At 41.4% G+C, this 18,185-nt stretch overlaps 1 protein-coding gene across 1 annotated transcript in view; it reads right to left on the reverse strand.

Annotated features, from left to right (window-relative positions):
• The window catches only part of Dbp21E2 (putative ATP-dependent RNA helicase Dbp21E2), an 84,568-nt gene that overhangs the window by 46,769 nt on the left and 19,614 nt on the right, over nucleotides 1-18,185 (reverse strand). Inside the window, exons 5-7 of the mRNA XM_071686517.1 lie at nucleotides 10,328-10,528; nucleotides 9,354-9,504; nucleotides 3,928-4,034 (exon numbers count right to left, since the gene is read on the reverse strand). Of these exons, the coding sequence (XP_071542618.1) occupies nucleotides 3,928-4,034; nucleotides 9,354-9,504; nucleotides 10,328-10,528 (459 nt within the window). The remainder of the gene's footprint in view (nucleotides 1-3,927; nucleotides 4,035-9,353; nucleotides 9,505-10,327; nucleotides 10,529-18,185) is intronic.

Below are 18,185 nucleotides of genomic sequence, written 5' to 3' on the forward strand. Positions count from 1 at the left end.
ACTGGTTCGTAAGGTTATTAAATGTATGTATGACTCATGGTGAGGTGCCTGAGGATTGGCGGAATGCTTGCATAGTGCCATTGTACAAAGGCAAAGGAGAAAGTGAGTGCTCAAATTACAGAGGTATAAGTTAGTTGAGTATTCCTGGGAAAATATGTGGGAGGGTAGTGATTGAGAGGGTGAAGGCATGTACAGAGCACCAGATTGGGGAAGAACAGTGTGGTTTCAAAAGTGGTAGAGGATGTATGGATCAGGGGCTGTATGGAGAAAAATTCTTAGATTTCTGTTTATTTTTATGCTTAGCTGAGCAAGTGACATAAGTGCCACACAGAAAAGGACTAAGCACGATGCTTAGCAAAACTTCAGCATAAGATTTAAGAAGTATGAAATTCAGTTTGGGTCAAAATGTTTGTCGTCTGCTAAGCAAATACCTAGGGCAGCTTTCAGAAACATGCTCAGCAAAATTCTTAAAGTTAAGTAAAATTCTTTGGGGTTAAGCATACTTAAGCATTCCAAGAAGTTTTCTGCATATGGCCCCAGGTGTTTGCTTTGAAGAATGTATGTGAGAAATACTTAGAAAAGCAAATGGATTTGTATGTAGCATTTATGGATCTAGAGAAGGCATATGATAGAGTTGATAAAGATGCTCTGTGGAAGGTATTAAGAATATATAGTGTGGGAGGTAAGTTGTTCGAAGCAGTGAAAAGTTTTTATCGAGGATGTAAGGCATGTGTATGAGTAGGAAGAGAGGAAAGTGATTGGTTCTCAGTGAATGTTGGTTTGCGGCAGGGGTGCGTGATGTCTCCATGGTTGTTTAACTTGTTTATGGATGGGGTTGTTAGGGAGGTGAATGCAAGAGTTTAGAAAAGAGGGGCAAGTATGCAGTCTGTTGTGAATAAGAGAGCCTGGGAAGTGAGTCAGTTGTTGTTCGCTGATGATACAGCTCTGGTGGCTGATTCAGGTGAGAAACTGCAGAAGCTGGTGACTGAGTTTGGTAAAGTGTGTGAAAGAAGAGAGCTGAGAGTAAATGTGAATAAGAGCAAGGTTATTAGGTACAGTAGGGTTGAGGGACAAGTCAATTGGGAGATAATTTTGAATGGAGAAAAACTGGGTGAAGTGAAGTGTTTTAGATATCTGGGAGTGGATTTGGCAGCAGATTTAATCATGGAGGTGGAAATGAATCATAGGGTGGGGGAGGGGGCAAACGTTCTGAGAGCACTGAAAAATGTATGGAAGTTGAGAACATTATCTTGAAAAGCAAAAATGGGTATGTTTGAAGGAATAGTGGTTCCAACAATGTTATATGGTTGCGAGGCATAGGCTATAGATAGAGCTGCGCGGCGGAGGGTGGATGTGCTGGAAATGAGATGTTTGAGGACAATATGTGGTGTGAGGTGGTTTGATCGAGTAAGTAATGAAAGGGTAAGAGAGATGTGTGGTAATATAAAGAGTGTAGTTGAGAGAGCAGAGGAGGGTGTTTTGAAATGGTTTGGTCACATGGAGAGAATGAGTGAGAAAAGATTGATAAAAGCATATATATGTGTCAGGTGGAGGGAACAAGAGAAGTGGGAGACCAAATTGGAGGTGGAAGGATGGAGTGAAAAAGATTCTGAGTGATTGGGGCCTAAACATGCAGGAGAGTGAAAGGCGTGCAAGGAATAGAGTGAACTGGAACGATGTGGTATGCCAGGGTCGACGTGCTGTCAATGGATTGAACCAGGGCATGTGAAGCGTCTGGGGTAAACCATGGAAAGTTTTGTGGGGCCTGGATGTGGAGAGGGAACTGTGGTTTTCGGTGCATTATACATGACAGCTAGAGACTGAGTGTGAACGAATGTGGCCTTTGTTGTCTTTTCCTAGCGCTACCTCACACATATGCGGGGCGAGGGGGTTGTCATTTCATGTGTGTCGGGGTGGCGACGGGAATGAATAAGGGCAGACAGTATGAATTATGCACATGTGTATATATGTATATGTCTGTGTGAGTGTATATAAATTTATTTATATTTATTTTGCTTTGTCGCTGTCTCCCGCGTTTGCGAGGTAGCGCAAGGAAACAGACGAAAGGGAATGGCCCAACCCACCCCCATACACATGTATATACACACACATCCACACACGCAAATATACATACCTATACATCTCACTGTACACATATATACACACACTGACACATACATATATACCCATGCACACAATTCACACTGTCAGCCTTTATTCATTCCCATCGCCACCTCGCCACACATGGAATACCATCCCCCTCCCCCCTCATATGTGCGGGGTAGCGCTAGGAAAAGACAACAAAGGCCTCATTCGTTCACACTCAGTCTCTAGCTGTCATGCAAAAATGCCCGAAACCACAGCTCCCTTTCCACATCCAGGCCCCACACAGCTTTCCATGGTTTACCCCAGACGCTTCACATGCCCTGATTCAATCCACTGACAGCACGTCAACCCCAGTATACCATATCGATCTAATTCACTCTATTCCTTGCACGCCTTTCACCCTCCTGCATGTTCAGGCCCTGATCACTCAAAATCTTTTTCACTCCATCTTTCCGCCTCCAATTTGGTCTCCCACTTCTCCTCGTTCCCTCCACCTCCGACACATATATCCTCTTGGTCAATCTTTCCTCACTCATTCTCTCCATGTGCGCAAACCATTTTAAAACATCCTCTTCTGCTCTCTCAACCACGCTCTTTTTATTTCCACACATCTCTCTTACCCTTACATTACTTACTCGATCAAACCACCTCACACCACACATTGTCCTCAAACATCTCATTTCCAGCACATCCACCCTCCTGCGCACAACTCTATCCATAGCCCACGCCTCGCAACCATACAACATTGTTGGAACCACTATTCCTTCAAACATACCCATTTTTGCTTTCCGAGATAATGTTCTCTACTTCCACACATTCTTCAAGGCTCCCTGGATTTTCGCCCCCTCCCCCACCCTATGATTCACTTCCGCTTCCATGGTTCCATCCGCTGCCAGATCCACTCCCAGATATCTAAAACACTTCACTTCCTCCAGTTTTTCTCCATTCAAACTTACCTCCCAATTGACTTGACCCTCAACTCTACTGTACCTAATAACCTTGCTCTTATTCACATTTACTCTTAACTTTCTTCTTTCACACACTTTACCAAACTCAGTCACCAGCTTCTGCAGTTTCTCACATGAATCAGCCACCAGCGCTGTATCATCAGCGAACAACAACTGACTCACTTCCCAAGCTCTCTCATCCACAACAGACTTCATTCTTGCTCCTCTTTCCAAGAATATATATACGATGAGATTTACAGGAATGTATATGTGTGTGTATGGATGTGTATGTATATACATGTGTATGTGGCTGGGTTGGGCCATTCTTTCATCTGTTTCCTTGCGCTACCTCACTAACGTGGAGACAGCAACAAAGTATAATGAATAAATATTTTTCCACTGATTCCTTAGAGAAAATCAGATATGCAAACTATTGGAAATTGGTGTACCTTCTAACTCCTTGCACTGACAGACAGGTAACATGCCAATCTTAATCTGATTTCTCATATCCTACCAAAGGGGGATCAACTTTACTGGATAATGGGAAAGAATAATACCCATGGCCTCAGGATGAAGGTGCTCCTAATATAGATTAAGATAAACTGATATTCCAAAGGCTAAATTAAAATAGGATTTGTACTTAAATAATGTCAGATTTAATTTAAAAAATAAGTCCGTTTAAATTCCAGCTATATTCTTTTTTAATCGGTATGAGCTGGTATGGTATCCTCATGTCCTGCTATAGTACCCAACCTATTCATATGCTAGTCTTTTTTAGGTATATCTCTAAACTATAAAGACAAATTTCACGCAGTACATTTATTTTCATGTGTGGGGATTTAATTCATACACAGAACTGTGATATCATACTGACCGGAAATTTTGAAAGGTAGCGGGTCACCTGATCACTGAAACTGTCATCAAGTAGAGAATCTGCTTCGTCAAGGATGATATGTCTCACTAAATTCATATCGTACATTCCTGAAAAATCAATAGACTTTTAACTTTATAAACTTATAGTATAATTTTCACTACCTAACACACCTTTCTAATTACAGTGTCCAAAAGAAACATTGTACACCCCCAATGTATTTTCAAAGACGATGCACTGCTAAGGTTTATATATATTGTACAAGCACATAAAGATCTCAGGGTAAAATCCTCATGTGTCTAGTTGCTGAGGGTAATGTTTCTAACACTGTAAGCACCAGCTATCTGCCTCAGTGTGCCTTAAGCTATTTTGAGATGTTCCATCTTTACTCTTCCTGGCTGCCACTTCATTTTGGGAATTTCATTTCTGGGTACTGTAATTCTTCCAAATAATTTTTCAAGATGGCTGGCTCTCACCTTTTGAGAAGATAAAGCCTCAGTTCTCAAAGGGAAACAAGACAATGTGGATACACATAAGATTTCTAGATGCATTGAGTGCTCAGAATGCATAACCAGGTGGCTTCTCTTGCAATACCTCAATAGTGCTTCATCTCATTCAGATCAAGGCCCTATGGATGGGCCAAGACATGGACTTAGTATATTCAAGAACCTTGCCAATTCCATGCCCAGACATCTGCAAATAGTAATCAAGGCCAAAGGAGACATGACAAAGTACTTAAATGTAAGTTTAACATCATGTCTGAAAATGCACGGGGAGGCAAACAAGTTTTTTTTTTTGTCCACTGCACAAAACTGTAGATGGAAACATTCACATATGACTCATAGACGTATGAGTGAGAGGATCAAATCTGTGTGAATTGGTGAAAGTCTTTTAAAAGATAATTCAAATATAAACTGAGGATTCAAATATAAAAGCTATAAGTAATGGGTAATTAGTACCCTTTCCTCATTAGTAGGCTAAGTTGTATATAATATCGAAGGAAAGTTGGATTATCATCAAATCCCCCATCAATGACTTGGGGGTATAGAGTGATTCTGTCATATGAACTTACCTGAGGCCAAGGTACCCTCATTGCACCAAAATCTATTTTAAGCAGATAGCTGTCAGATCCACTTGCTTCTTGACATAAAGATGGAAAATGCCCATATCAAGTTTTGTAAGGACCGACCAGCACCAAAAGTTCATTAGCATATTTTTGGTATTTCAGCAAGGGCAAGGGACTGCCCAGTTACAAGTATGGTTTATCCCGTTTTAATTTTCATCTCAAATCCCCCTATGTTGATTCAGGGATTTAGATCTCTTATCTTGGTAAGATCTTGATGGTACTTAAGGAACTCCTGGTATGTTAACTGGAGGCTAGGTTAACAGTTAGTGGCTCAAGACAAGAACCAAACTATAGGAGAGATAAACCACTTCTTATGCATAACCCACACACACACACACACACAGAATATATGAGTATTTTGAAGGTTTGTTGAATGTGTTTGATGGTAGAGTGGCAGATATAGGGTGTTTTGGTCCAGGTGGTGTGCGTAGTGAGAGAGTTCAAGAGAATGATTTGGTAAACAGAGAAGAGGTAGTGAAAGCTTTGTGGAAGATGAAAGCAGTCAAGGTGGTGGGTTTGGATGGTATTGCTGTGGAATTTATTAAACAAGGGGGTGACTGTTGTTGACTGGTTGGTGAGGATATTCAATGTATTTATGGCTCATGGTGAAGTGCCTGAGGATTGGCGGAATGCATGCATGGTGCCATTGTACAAAGGCAAAGGGGATAAAGGTGAGTGTTCAAATTACAGGGGTATAAGTTTGTTGAGTATTCCTGGAAAATTATAGGGGAGGGTATTGATTGAGAGGGTGAAGGCATGTACAGAGCATCAGAGTGGGGAAGAGCAGTGTGGTTTCAGAAGTGGTAGAGGATATGTGGATCAGGTGTTTGCTTTGAAGAATGTATGTGAGAAATACTTAGAAAAACACATGGATTTGTATGTAGCATTTATGGATCTGGAGAAGGCATATGATAGAGTTGATAGAGATGCTCTGTGGAAGGTATTAAGAGTATATGGTGTGGGAGGCAAGGTGCTAGAAGCAGTGGAAAGTTTTTACCGAGGAAGTAAGGTATGTGTATGAGTAGGAAGAGAGGAAAGTGACTGGTTCTCAGTAAATGTCAGTTTGTGGCAATGATGCATGATGTCTCCATGGTAGTTTAATATGTTTATGGATGGGGTTGTTAGGGAGGTGAATGCAAGAGTTTTGGAGAGAGGGGCAAGTATGCAGGCTGTTGTAGATGAGAGGGCTTGGGAAGTGAGTCAGTTGTTGTTTGCTGACGATACAGTGCTGGTGGCTGATTTAGGTGAGAAACTGCAGAAACTGGTGACTGAGTTTGGTAAAGTGTGTGAAAGAAGAAAGCTGAGAGTAAATGTGAATAAGAGCAAGGTTATTAGGTTCAGAAGGATTGAGGGACAAGTAAACTGGGAGGTGAGTTTAAATGGAGAAAAACTGGAGGAAGTTAAGTGTTTTAGATATCTGGGAGTGGATTTAGCAGCGAATGGAACCATGGAAGCAGAAGTGAGTCACAGGGAGGGGGAGGGGGTGAAGGTTCTGGGAAAGTTGAAGAATGTGTGGAAAGTGAGAACGTTATCTCGTAGAGCAAAAATGGGTATGTTTGAAGGAATAGTGGTTCCATCAATGTTATACGGTTGTGATGCATGGGCTATAGATAGGGTTGTGCAGAGCGTGGATGTGTTGGAAATGAGATGTTTGAGAACAATATGTGGTGTGAGGTGTTTTGATCGAGTAAGTAATGAAAGGGTGAGAGGATGTGTGGTAATAAAAAGAGAGTGGTTGAGAGAGTAGAAGAGGGTGTATTGAAGTGGTTTGGTCACACGGAGAGAATGAGTGAGAAAAGATTGACAAAGATGATATATGTGTCAGAGGTGGTGGGAACGAGAAGTGGGAGACCAAATTGGAGGTGGAAGAATGGAGTGAAAAAAATTTTTTAGCGATCGGGGCCTGAACATACAGGAGGGTTAAAGGCACGCAAGGAATAGAGTGAATTGGAACGATGTGGGGTACCGGGGTCGACGTGCTGTCAATGGATTGAACCAGGGCATGTGAAGCGTCTGGGGTAAACCATGGAAAGTTTCGTGGGGCCTGGATGTGGAAAGGGAACTGTGGTTTTGGTGCATTATACACGACAGCTAGAGACTGAGTGTGAACGAATGTGGCCTTTGTTGTCTTTTCCTAGCGCTACCTGTGGGCATGCGGAAGGGGTTGTCATTTCATGTGTGGCGGGTTGGTGACAGGAATGAATAAGGGCAGCAAGTATGAATTCTGTATATGTGTATATATGTATATGCCTGTGTATGTATATGTATGTATATGTTAAAATGTATAGGTATATGTGCGTGTGTGGATGTGTATGTATATACATGTGTATGTGGGTGGGTTGGGCCATTCTTTCGTCTGTCTCCTTGCACTACCTCCAGCGAGGTAGTGCTAGGAAACGACAAAAAAAGCCACATCTGTTCACACTCAGTCTCTAGCTGTCATGATAAAAGAGATGAAAGCAAAACTAGGGAAAAGGGGTGCAGAGATTGAGTGTGGCAGTGAGATATGGTGGCTAGTGGCAAGTCTATTTGCAGATGATACCGTTTTATTTGCAGAGAGTGAAGAGGAGTTCCAGAAGGTTGTTAGTGTGTTTTATGAATTGTTTAAGCAGAGGAGATTGAAAGTAAATGCAAATAAAAGTAAAGTAATCGTGCTTGAAAGGAAATGGAGTGAAAGTATAAGTTTTGAAAAACTATAGCATAGAGTAAAAGAAGAAAGTGTACTAAATTGTGCTGTAGATATGGGAGGAAAAAGACTGGAAGAAGTGAGGGAACTGAAGTATCTGGGAGCTGTCATGGGTAAGTATGGTGATATGGAAGGAGAGATAAGGGAGAGAGCAGTACAGGATACAAAAGTCATTGGGTCCTTTATATAATATTGAAGGGTAGAGGTGTAAGTATGGAAGTGAAGAGAGGATTAAGGGACAGCATAGTCCTCCCAACTCTGACCTATGCAGCCATATATGTGAAATGAGGCACAGAGGTGAAGAATCCAGACTGTGGAAATGAGCTATTTAAGAAGAGCATGTGGTGTTACTAAATGGAATGAAGAAAGAGATGAATGGGTGTATGAAAGATGTGGCATGGCAAGGAATGCAAAGGGAAAGAATTGTGGAGTGGTAGAATGGGTGAAACACAATACTTTTGAGGTGGTTTGGGCATGTGGAAAGAATGCAAGACTGGGATTTTACAATGAAAGTGTATGAGAGTACAGTCAAAGGGGTTAGAATGAGTGAAAGACCACCTGTGACGTGGGCAAATAGGGTGGAAGAATACTGCAGGGAGAGAAACAGAGGAAGAATGTGAGGAATGGTGTATGCAAGGGAGGCATGTATGGACAGGGATAAGTGGGGACTATTTTGCCATGGCCACTCCTTGACAGAAGCTCCTGGAGGGAACGGGCATCAGAGCGATAGATAGATAGAGCAACCCTTGGTGGGATGTTTTCCTCAAGATCGGAGCGATATGGACTAGTATATCATTAAAATGAAATATGAGACTGGTTTATCTGATATGAGTAACCTTTAGAGGAAAGTTCCCTTGAAGATTGGAGCAGAGTTAACATAACATATTTTGTACATATCATGCATTTATCATAAAATGGCTTACTGCACTTTGAAAAATGATTTGCCAGCATAATCATTAGAGTTATACCCTAAAACATTGACCACAATACACAAATGCTGCACCATTCTCTTCCTGGACTAACTAATGAATAAAAAAAGGATACTTAATCCACACAATCGAAAATGTAAGTTTGGATTCACCTCTGGATCAGTCTCTGACTGGCTGAGATATGGCCCAAAATGAGCAGGCTGCCATTGCTATGGCTAAGTGGTTAGCACAGGGTGAGACAGGCAAGTGCCTCCTTACCAGAAATAATGGAAGAAGGTCTTAACCCTGATTATCCTTAAGATAAACAACAGAGTGTCTCCTAGGTTTACAGAGGAGATTACAGGGGAGTCCCCAAGATGTGAGATGATAACCAAAATAAGTGGAAATATCCTCTATATTACTAAACAAACATTCAGTTTTCATAATTTGAATTAATTTAATTATATAGCAGAATAGAAGAACATTAGAGGCACTGCTAAAATAGAAGTAAATTGTTTGAGCTCTGACAGAAGTACCTTGATAACATGAAAAATGGGAACCAAGTATGAAAAAAAAGATATATAGGTATGTACGTGTCTGTATTGCAGTATATACACGCTTCAATGAAAATTATGAATGGAACTCCACAACGATTAATGTGTGGCCATAACTCATGTTTTTTGTGGTCCATTATCACAGAGTATCTTACCAACGGTTGTGAGTTTTGATAAAGCACCAATTGTTGCTATAAGAAGGTGCTGTTGAGACATAGATGGGTTAAGCATTTTCCTCTTCGTTCTTCCACCCGTGAGTACCTTTACCTTGATGCCTAAATTATTACTTAATCTCGAAGCAACTTCCTGAAAAAGAAAAAAAACAGAAAAGCACTGAAGAATACCAATCATATATCCTTGTCATTTTTTTTGTCATCTGAATGTAACAGTTTATAAACATACAGTGAGTAAAATCAAGAATAGGCTATTGAGTAATAATGCACACAGTTAAAGGTCATCCATCAGCAGTAAAAACGATACAAAACTTAAGACACAAACTTTGCTGAAAACCAAAATATTGGAGTGTTTGATGCTCAACACCAAGTAATACAGCATTCATTACAAGCACACTGAGGAAGCCTTTTAAGGATTTGAAACTAAGAACACACAAGGAATGAAATATTTCAGAAAAACTGAATTCTTCTCAAAAACATTCAACATTCTGTGAAATATAGTGTAAAGAAAGATATACTCAGCAACAAAAAAGAAAAATTATCTAAGATTTCTTAATCTACCACAGAAGAGCCAGAAGGAAAATTTAAGAATCGATTTTCCTTTACTGCCACTGTAATGAAAAACTGTAATTCTCTTGAAGATTCCCATGCTTTTGTAATATACATATAGAGCACAGATATAAACAAAAAAGGCAGAAAGGTATGAAAATATGAGGAAAGATGTCCCTTGCTAAATCGGATGGCTTTTTTCATATGAACACTCATAACTACAAAAATCCTAATTATTCCAGACATTAACCTATTCGGTCTGTATCATTTTTATTCCTTGAGTAATAGTAATAAAATCTAAATAATATAAGAAAGATTTAGTCCAGGACACAATCAAAAAAGAGTGGAAAAGAATTCATTCACTTCATAATCATTATTACACATAATTCAAACAGAAAAATACTTACTTGAATTTGATCTGCCAGTTCTCTACCAGGCACTATAACAAGACCCAACGGCGAGTTCACTGGTAAATCTGATCCAGTTTCTTTCATACGCTGGTATATTTGTTGCAACATAGGTGCAATGAAAGCTAAAGTCTTCCCATTTCCAGTTTCTGCTGCAATAAGTGTGTTTTTGCCTTCTAGAACATGAGGAATGGCTAAAGCCTGAAATCATAAAAAATCTGATAGTAAAAAATAATTGTATAAGTACAAGACTAACAATACACAGTGTATATATCAAAAAACATGTATATCCTTTCTTTCTTTTCTTTCATACTTGTTTGCTATTTCCTGTGTTAGTGAGGTTGCGTCAGGAAGAGATGAAGAAAATGCCCCATACACTCTCTTCCTTTGTATGTAAAGCACCAAAACTCCAGACCCCTACCCACAATCAGGCCCTACAAACCTTTTGTGGTTTCCCTAACACGCTTCATATTCCCTGGTTCAGTCTACTGAACTTCATTTCACTTTATTCTGTGCATGCCTTTCACCCTCCTGCATGTTCAAGCCCTAAGCACTAAAAATATTATTCTCTCCAATTTGGTCTCCCCTACTCCTTGTTTCCTTCAATTCTGACAAATATATCTTCTTTATCAACCTCTTTTCACTCATTTTCTCAGTATTTTTAACCATTTCAGCACACCTCTTCAGCTTTCTTAACTACATTCTTCTTATTTTCACAGCTCTCTCTCATCCTGTCATTACTTAATCATCTTACCACACACCACATACTCTCCTCAGACATTTCATCTCAAACACATCCATCCTCTTCCACACGTTCTCATCTACAGCCAATGCTTCACATCCATACATTATTGATGGAACTTCTATACCATCATATGTACTCACTTTTGTCCTCCCAGGTACTGACCTCTTTCCCATACATTCCTCACTGCTCCCAGAACCTTCACCCCTCACTGTAAATATCAGTTTGTGGCAGGGGTGCGTGATGTCTCCATGATTGTTTAATTTGTTTATGGATGGGGTTTTAGGGAGGTGAATGCAAGTTTTGGAGAGAGGGGCAAGTATGCAGTCTGTTGTGGATGGGAAGGCTTGGCAAGTGAGTTAGTTGTTGTTTGCTGATGATACAGCACTGGTGGCTGATTCGGGTGAGAAACTTCAGAAGCTGGTGACTGAGTTTGGTAAAGTGTCTGAAAGAAGAAAGCAGAGAGTAAATGTGAATAAGAGCAAGGTTATTTGGTACAGTAGGGTTGAGGGACAAGTAAATTGGGAGGTAAGTTTGAATGGAGAAAAACTAGAGGAAGTGAAGTGTTTTAGATGTCTGGGAGTGGATTTGGCAGCGGATGGAACCATGGAAGCAGAAGTGAGTCACGGTGGGGAAGGGAGTGTTGAAAAATGTGTGGAGGATAAGAACATTATCTCGGAAAGCAAAAATGGGTGTGCTTGAAGGAATAGTGGTTCCAACAATGTTATATGATTGCAAGGCGTGGGCTATAGATAGGATTGTGCGAAGGAGGGTGGATGTGTTGGAAATGAGATGTTTGAGGACAGTATGTGGTGTGAGATGGTTTGATCGAGTAAGTAATGAAAGGGTAGGAGAGATGTGTGGTGGGGTGTATTGAAATCGTTCGGTCACATGGAGAGAATGAGTGAGGAAAGATTGACAAAGAGGATAAATGTGTTAGAGGTGGAGGGAACGAGAAGTGGGAGACCAAATTGGAGGTGGAAGGATGGAGTGAAAAAAATTTTGAACAATCGGGACCTGAACATGCAAGGAATAGAGTGAAGTGGAACGATGTGGTATACTGAGGTCAATGTGCTGTCAGTGGATTGAACCAGGGCATGTGAAGTGTCTGGGGTAAGCCATGGATAGTTTTGTGGGGCCTGGATGTGGAAAGGGAGCTGTGGTTTCAGTGCATTATACATGACAGCTAGAGACTGAGTGTGAACGAATGTGGTCTTTGTTGTTCTTTCCTAGCGCTACTTTGCGCGCATGAGGAGGGGAGGGGGTTGTCATATCATGTTTGGTGGGATTGCGATGGGAATGAATAAAGGCAGCAAGTATGAATTGTGTACATGTGTATATGGGTATATGTCTGTGTATGTATGTATATGTATACATTGAAATGTATAGGTATGTATATGTGCGTGTGTGGATATATTTATATATATATATATATATATATATATATATATATATATATATATATATATATATATATATATATTATTATTATACTTTGTCGCTGTCTCCCGCGTTTGCGAGGTAGCGCAAGGAAACAGACGAAAGAAACGGCCCCCCCCCATACACATGTATATACATACGTCCACACACGCAAATATACATACCTACACAGCTTTCCATGGTTTACCCCAGACGCTTCACATGCCTTGATTCAATCCACTGACAGCACGTCAACCCGGTATACCACATCGCTCCAATTCACTCTATTCCTTGCCCTCCTTTCACCCTCCTGCATGTTCAGGCCCCGATCACACAAAATCTTTTTCACTCCATCTTTCCACCTCCAATTTAGTCTCCCTCTTCTCCTTGTTCCCTCCACCTCCGACACATATATCCTCTTGGTCAATCTTTCCTCACTCATCCTCTCCATATGCCCAAACCACTTCAAAACACCCTCTTCTGCTCTCTCAACCACGCTCTTTTTATTTCCACACATCTCTCTTACCCTTACGTTACTCACTCGATCAAACCACCTCACACCACACATTGTCCTCAAACATCTCATTTCCAGCACATCCATCCTCCTGCGCACAACTCTATCCATAGCCCACGCCTCGCAACCATACAACACTGTTGGAACCACTATTCCTTCAAACATACCCATTTTTGCTTTCCGAGATAATGTTCTCGACTTCCACACATTCTTCAAGGCCCCCAGGATTTTCGCCCCCTCCCCCACCCTATGATCCACCTCTGCTTCCATGGTTCCATCCGCTGTCAGATCCACTCCCAGATATCTAAAACACTTCACTTCCTCCAGTTTTTCTCCATTCAAACTCACCTCCCAATTGACTTGACCCTCAACCCTACTGTACCTAATAACCTTGCTCTTATTCACATTTACTCTTAACTTTCTTCTTCCACACACTTTTCCAAACTCAGTCACCAGCTTCTGCAGTTTCTCACATGAATCAGCCACCAGCGCTGTATCATCAGTGAACAACAACTGACTCACTTCCCAAGCTCTCTCATCCCCAACAGACTTCATACTTGCCCCTCTTTCCAAAACTCTTGCATTTACCTCCCTAACAACCCCATCCATAAACAAATTAAACAACCATGGAGACATCACACACCCCTGCCGCAAACCTACATTCACTGAGAACCAATCACTTTCCTCTCTTCCTACACGTACACATGCCTTACATCCTCGATAAAAACTTTTCACTGCTTCTAACAACTTTCCTCCCACACCATATATTCTTAATACCTTCCACAGAGCATCTCTATCAACTCTATCATATGCCTTCTCCAGATCCATAAATGCTACATACAAATCCATTTGCTTTTCTAAGTATTTCTCACATACATTCTTCAAAGCAAACACCTGATCCACACATCCTCTACCACTTCTGAAACCACACTGCTCTTCCCCAATCTGATGCTCTGTACATGCCTTCACCCTCTCAATCAATACCCTCCCATATAATTTACCAGGAATACTCAACAAACTTATACCTCTGTAATTTGAGCACTCACTCTTATCCCCTTTGCCTTTGTACAATGGCACTATGCACGCATTCCGCCAATCCTCAGGCACCTCACCATGAGTCATACATACATTAAATAACCTTACCAACCAGTCAACAATACAGTCACCCCCTTTTTTAATAAATTCCACTGCAATACCATCCAAACCTGCTGCCTTGCCGGCTTTTATCTTCCGCATATATATATATATATATATATATATATTTTTTTTTTTTTGCTTTGTCGCTGTCTCCCGCGTTTGCGAGGTAGCGCAAGGAAACAGATGAAAGAAATGGCCCAACCCACCCCCATACACATGTATATACATATGTCCACACACGCAAATATACATACCTACACAGCTTTCCATGGTTTACCCCAGATGCTTCACATGCCCTGATTCAATCCACTGACAGCACATCAACCCCGGTATACCACATCGATCCAATTCACTCTATTCCTTGCCCTCCTTTCACCCTCCTGCATGTTCAGGCCCCGATCACTCAAAATCTTTTTCACTCCATCTTTCCACCTCCAATTTGGTCTCCCACTTCTCTTCGTTCCCTCCACCTCCAACACATATATCCTCTTGGTCAATCTTTCCTCACTCATTCTCTCCATGTGCCCAAACCATTTCAAAACACCCTCTTCTGCTCTCTCAACCACGCTCTTTTTATTTCCACACATCTCTCTTACCCTTACGTTACTTACTCGATCAAACCACCTCACACCACACATTGTCCTCAAACATCTCATTTCCAGCACATCCATCCTCCTGCGCACAACTCTATCCATAGCCCACGCCTCACAACCATACAACATTGTTGGAACCACTATTCCTTCTTATTTTGCTTTGTCGCTGTCTCCCGCGTTTGCGAGGTAGCTCAAGGAAACAGACGAAAGAAATGGCCCAACCCACCCCCATACACATGTATATACATATACGTCCACACACGCAAATATACATACCTATACATCTCAATGTACACATATATATACACACAGAGACACATACATATATACCCATGCACACAATTCACACTGTCTGCCTTTATTCATTCCCATCGCCACCTCGCCACACATGGAATACCATCCCCCTCCCCCCTCATGTGTGCGAGGTAGCGCTAGGAAAAGGCAACAAAGGCCCCATTCGTTCACACTCAGTCTCTAGCTGTCATGCAATAATGCCCGAAACCACAGCTCCCTTTCCACATCCAGGCCCCACACAACTTTCCATGGTTTACCCCAGACGCTTCACATGCCCTGATTCAATCCACTGACAGCACGTCAACCCCGGTATACCACATCGATCCAATTCACTCTATTCCTTGCCCGCCTTTCACCCTCCTGCATGTTCAGGCCCCGATCACTCAAAATCTTTTTCACTCCATCTTTCCACCTCCAATTTGGTCTCCCACTTCTCCTCGTTCCCTCCACCTCCGAGACATATATCCTCTTGGTCAATCTTTCCTCACTCATTCTCTCCATGTGCCCAAACCATTTCAAAACACCCTCTTCTGCTCTCTCAACAACGCTCTTTTTATTTCCACGCATCTCTCTTACCCTTACATTACTTACTCGATCAAACCACCTCACACCACACATTGTCCTCAAACATCTCATTTCCAGCACATCCACCCTCCTGCGCACAACTCTATCCATAGCCTACGCCTCGCAACCATACAGCATTGTTGGAACCACTATTCCTTCAAACATACCCATATACATGTTGGAAAGGATCACAATTTTGCACGTGATCAAGATTTTCCTGTGAGTCCACACGTTTACCAAATGGCGTCCTAGCTTCATCTCTTTGATGTATATCAACTGACTGATATATTTCTCTCTTTTGTCTCCCCTGATGATGTGATTATCACACGAAAGTGCACTTGGGAACTTTTCATGTTTCATTTTCCCCGTGGGCTCACAGGAACATATATACAAGTGTATGTGGGTCGGTTGGGCTATTCTTTCATCTCTTTCCTTGCGCTACCTCACTAACGTGGGAGACAGCAACAAAGTATAATAAAAATAAATAATAAAAAACTTGTATGTGAGAAATACTTAAAAAACAGATGGATATGTATGTAGCATTTATGGATCTGGAGAAGGCATATGATAGAGTTGCTTTGTGGAAGGTATCAAGAGTATATGGTTTGGGAGGTAAGTTGCTAGCAGTGACAAGTTTTTATTAAGGATGTAAGGCATGTGTATGAGTAGGAAGAAAGGAAAGTGATTGGTTCTCAATGAATGTCGGTTTGCAACAGGGGTGCATGATGTCTCATAGTTGTTTAAGGATGGGGTTGTTAGGGAGGTGAATGCAAGAGTTTTGGAGAGAGGGGCAAGTATGCAGTCTGTTGTCGATGAGAGGGCTTGGGAAGTGAGTCAGTTGTTGTTTGCTGATGATACAGCACTGGTGACTGATTCAGGTGAGAAACTGCATAAGTTGGTGACCGAGTTTGGTAAGGTGTGTGAAAGAAGGAAGCTTAGAGTGAGTGTGAATAAGAGCAAGGTAATTAGGTTCAGTAGGGTTGAGGGACAAGTAAACTGGGAGGTGAGTTTGAATGGAGAAAAACTGGAGGAAGTGAAGTGATTTAGATACTTGGGAGTGGATTTAGCAGCAGATGGAACCATGGAAGCGGAAGTGAGTCACAGGGTGGGGGAGGGGGCGAAGGTTCTGGAAGTGTTGAAGAATGTGTGGAAGGCGAGAACGTTATCTCGGAAAGCAAAACTGGGTATGTTTGAAGGAATAGTGGTTCCAACAATGTTATATGGCTGCAAGGCATGGGCTATAGATAGGGTTGTGCGGAGGAGGGTGGATGTGTTGGAAATGAAATATTTGAGGACAAGATGTGGTGTGAGATGGTTTGATCAAGTAAGTAATGAAAGGGTAAGAGAGATGTGTGGTAATAAAAAGAGTGGTTGAGAGAGCAGAAGAGGGTGTATTGAAGCGGTTTGGTCACATGGAGAGAATGAGTGAGGAAAGATTGACTAAGAGGATATATGTGTCAGAGGTGGAGGGAATGAGGAGAAGTAGGAGACCAAATTGGAGGTGGAAGAATGGAGTGAAAAGGATTTTGAGTGATCGGGGCCTGAACATACAGGAGGGTGAAAGGTGTGCAAGGAATAGAGTGAATTGGAACGATGTGGTATACCGGGGTGGATGTGCTGTCAGTGGATTGAACCAGGGCATGTGAAGCATCGGGGGTAAACCATGGAAAGTTTTGTGGGGCCTGGATGTGGAAAGGGAGCTGTGCTTTCGGTGCATTACTCATGACAGCTAGAGACTAAGTGTGAACAAATGTGGCCTTTGTTGTCTTTTCCTAGTGCTACCTAGCGGGGGGAGGGGGGTGTCATTTCATGTGTGGCGGGGTGGCGATGGGAATGAATAAAGGGAGCAAGTAAGAATTATGTACATGTGTATATATGTATATGTCTGTGTATGAATATATGTGTATTCGTTGAAATGTATAGGTATGTATATGTGCATGTGTGGACAGTGTATGTATATATACATGTGTATGTGGGTGGGTTGGGCCATTCTTTCGTCTGTTTCCTTGCATTACCTCACTAATGCGGGAGACAGCAACAAAGTATAATAAATAAGTAAATAAATAAATAAATAGAAACTTGAGTTAAGAGTACTTTCCACAATTACATCTCTCTTTAAGTCATGTCTCATCTCTGCTTTTTTGAGTTACTCATTCAAAAACTAGTCAGACTTAAGAATTACATGATCACTTTTTCCATATGCTGCATCATATATGATTCTATTAATACCCAGGCTGGTATGTGCGAAAATAAGATCAGTAATAGTGTATCAGTCCCACTCATCCAGCTGTTGTTTCCACAATTATATCTCCTCTTTAAGTAATGTCTCCGCTCTTTTAAGTCACCCATTTACAAAATAATCAGACTTAATCATTACATGATCACTTTTTCAAAATTGTGTATCATGTATGATAATCTTGATATCCATGCTCAGATAAGATCTAGTAATGATGGTGTATCTGTCCCAGTCATCCTAATAAGTTCACTAACATGCAAATCCACGTCCTCCTTTGTCTTTTCTTTTCCTCCTCACTATCATGTACCCCTCTGGCCAGAATAGGTGAGATTTTATCCCTTTAGAAAGCTTTGTTTTCA

The sequence above is a fragment of the Panulirus ornatus genome, chromosome 3 (assembly GCF_036320965.1).
Source record: "Panulirus ornatus isolate Po-2019 chromosome 3, ASM3632096v1, whole genome shotgun sequence".
Taxonomy (NCBI): Eukaryota; Metazoa; Arthropoda; class Malacostraca; order Decapoda; family Palinuridae; genus Panulirus; species Panulirus ornatus.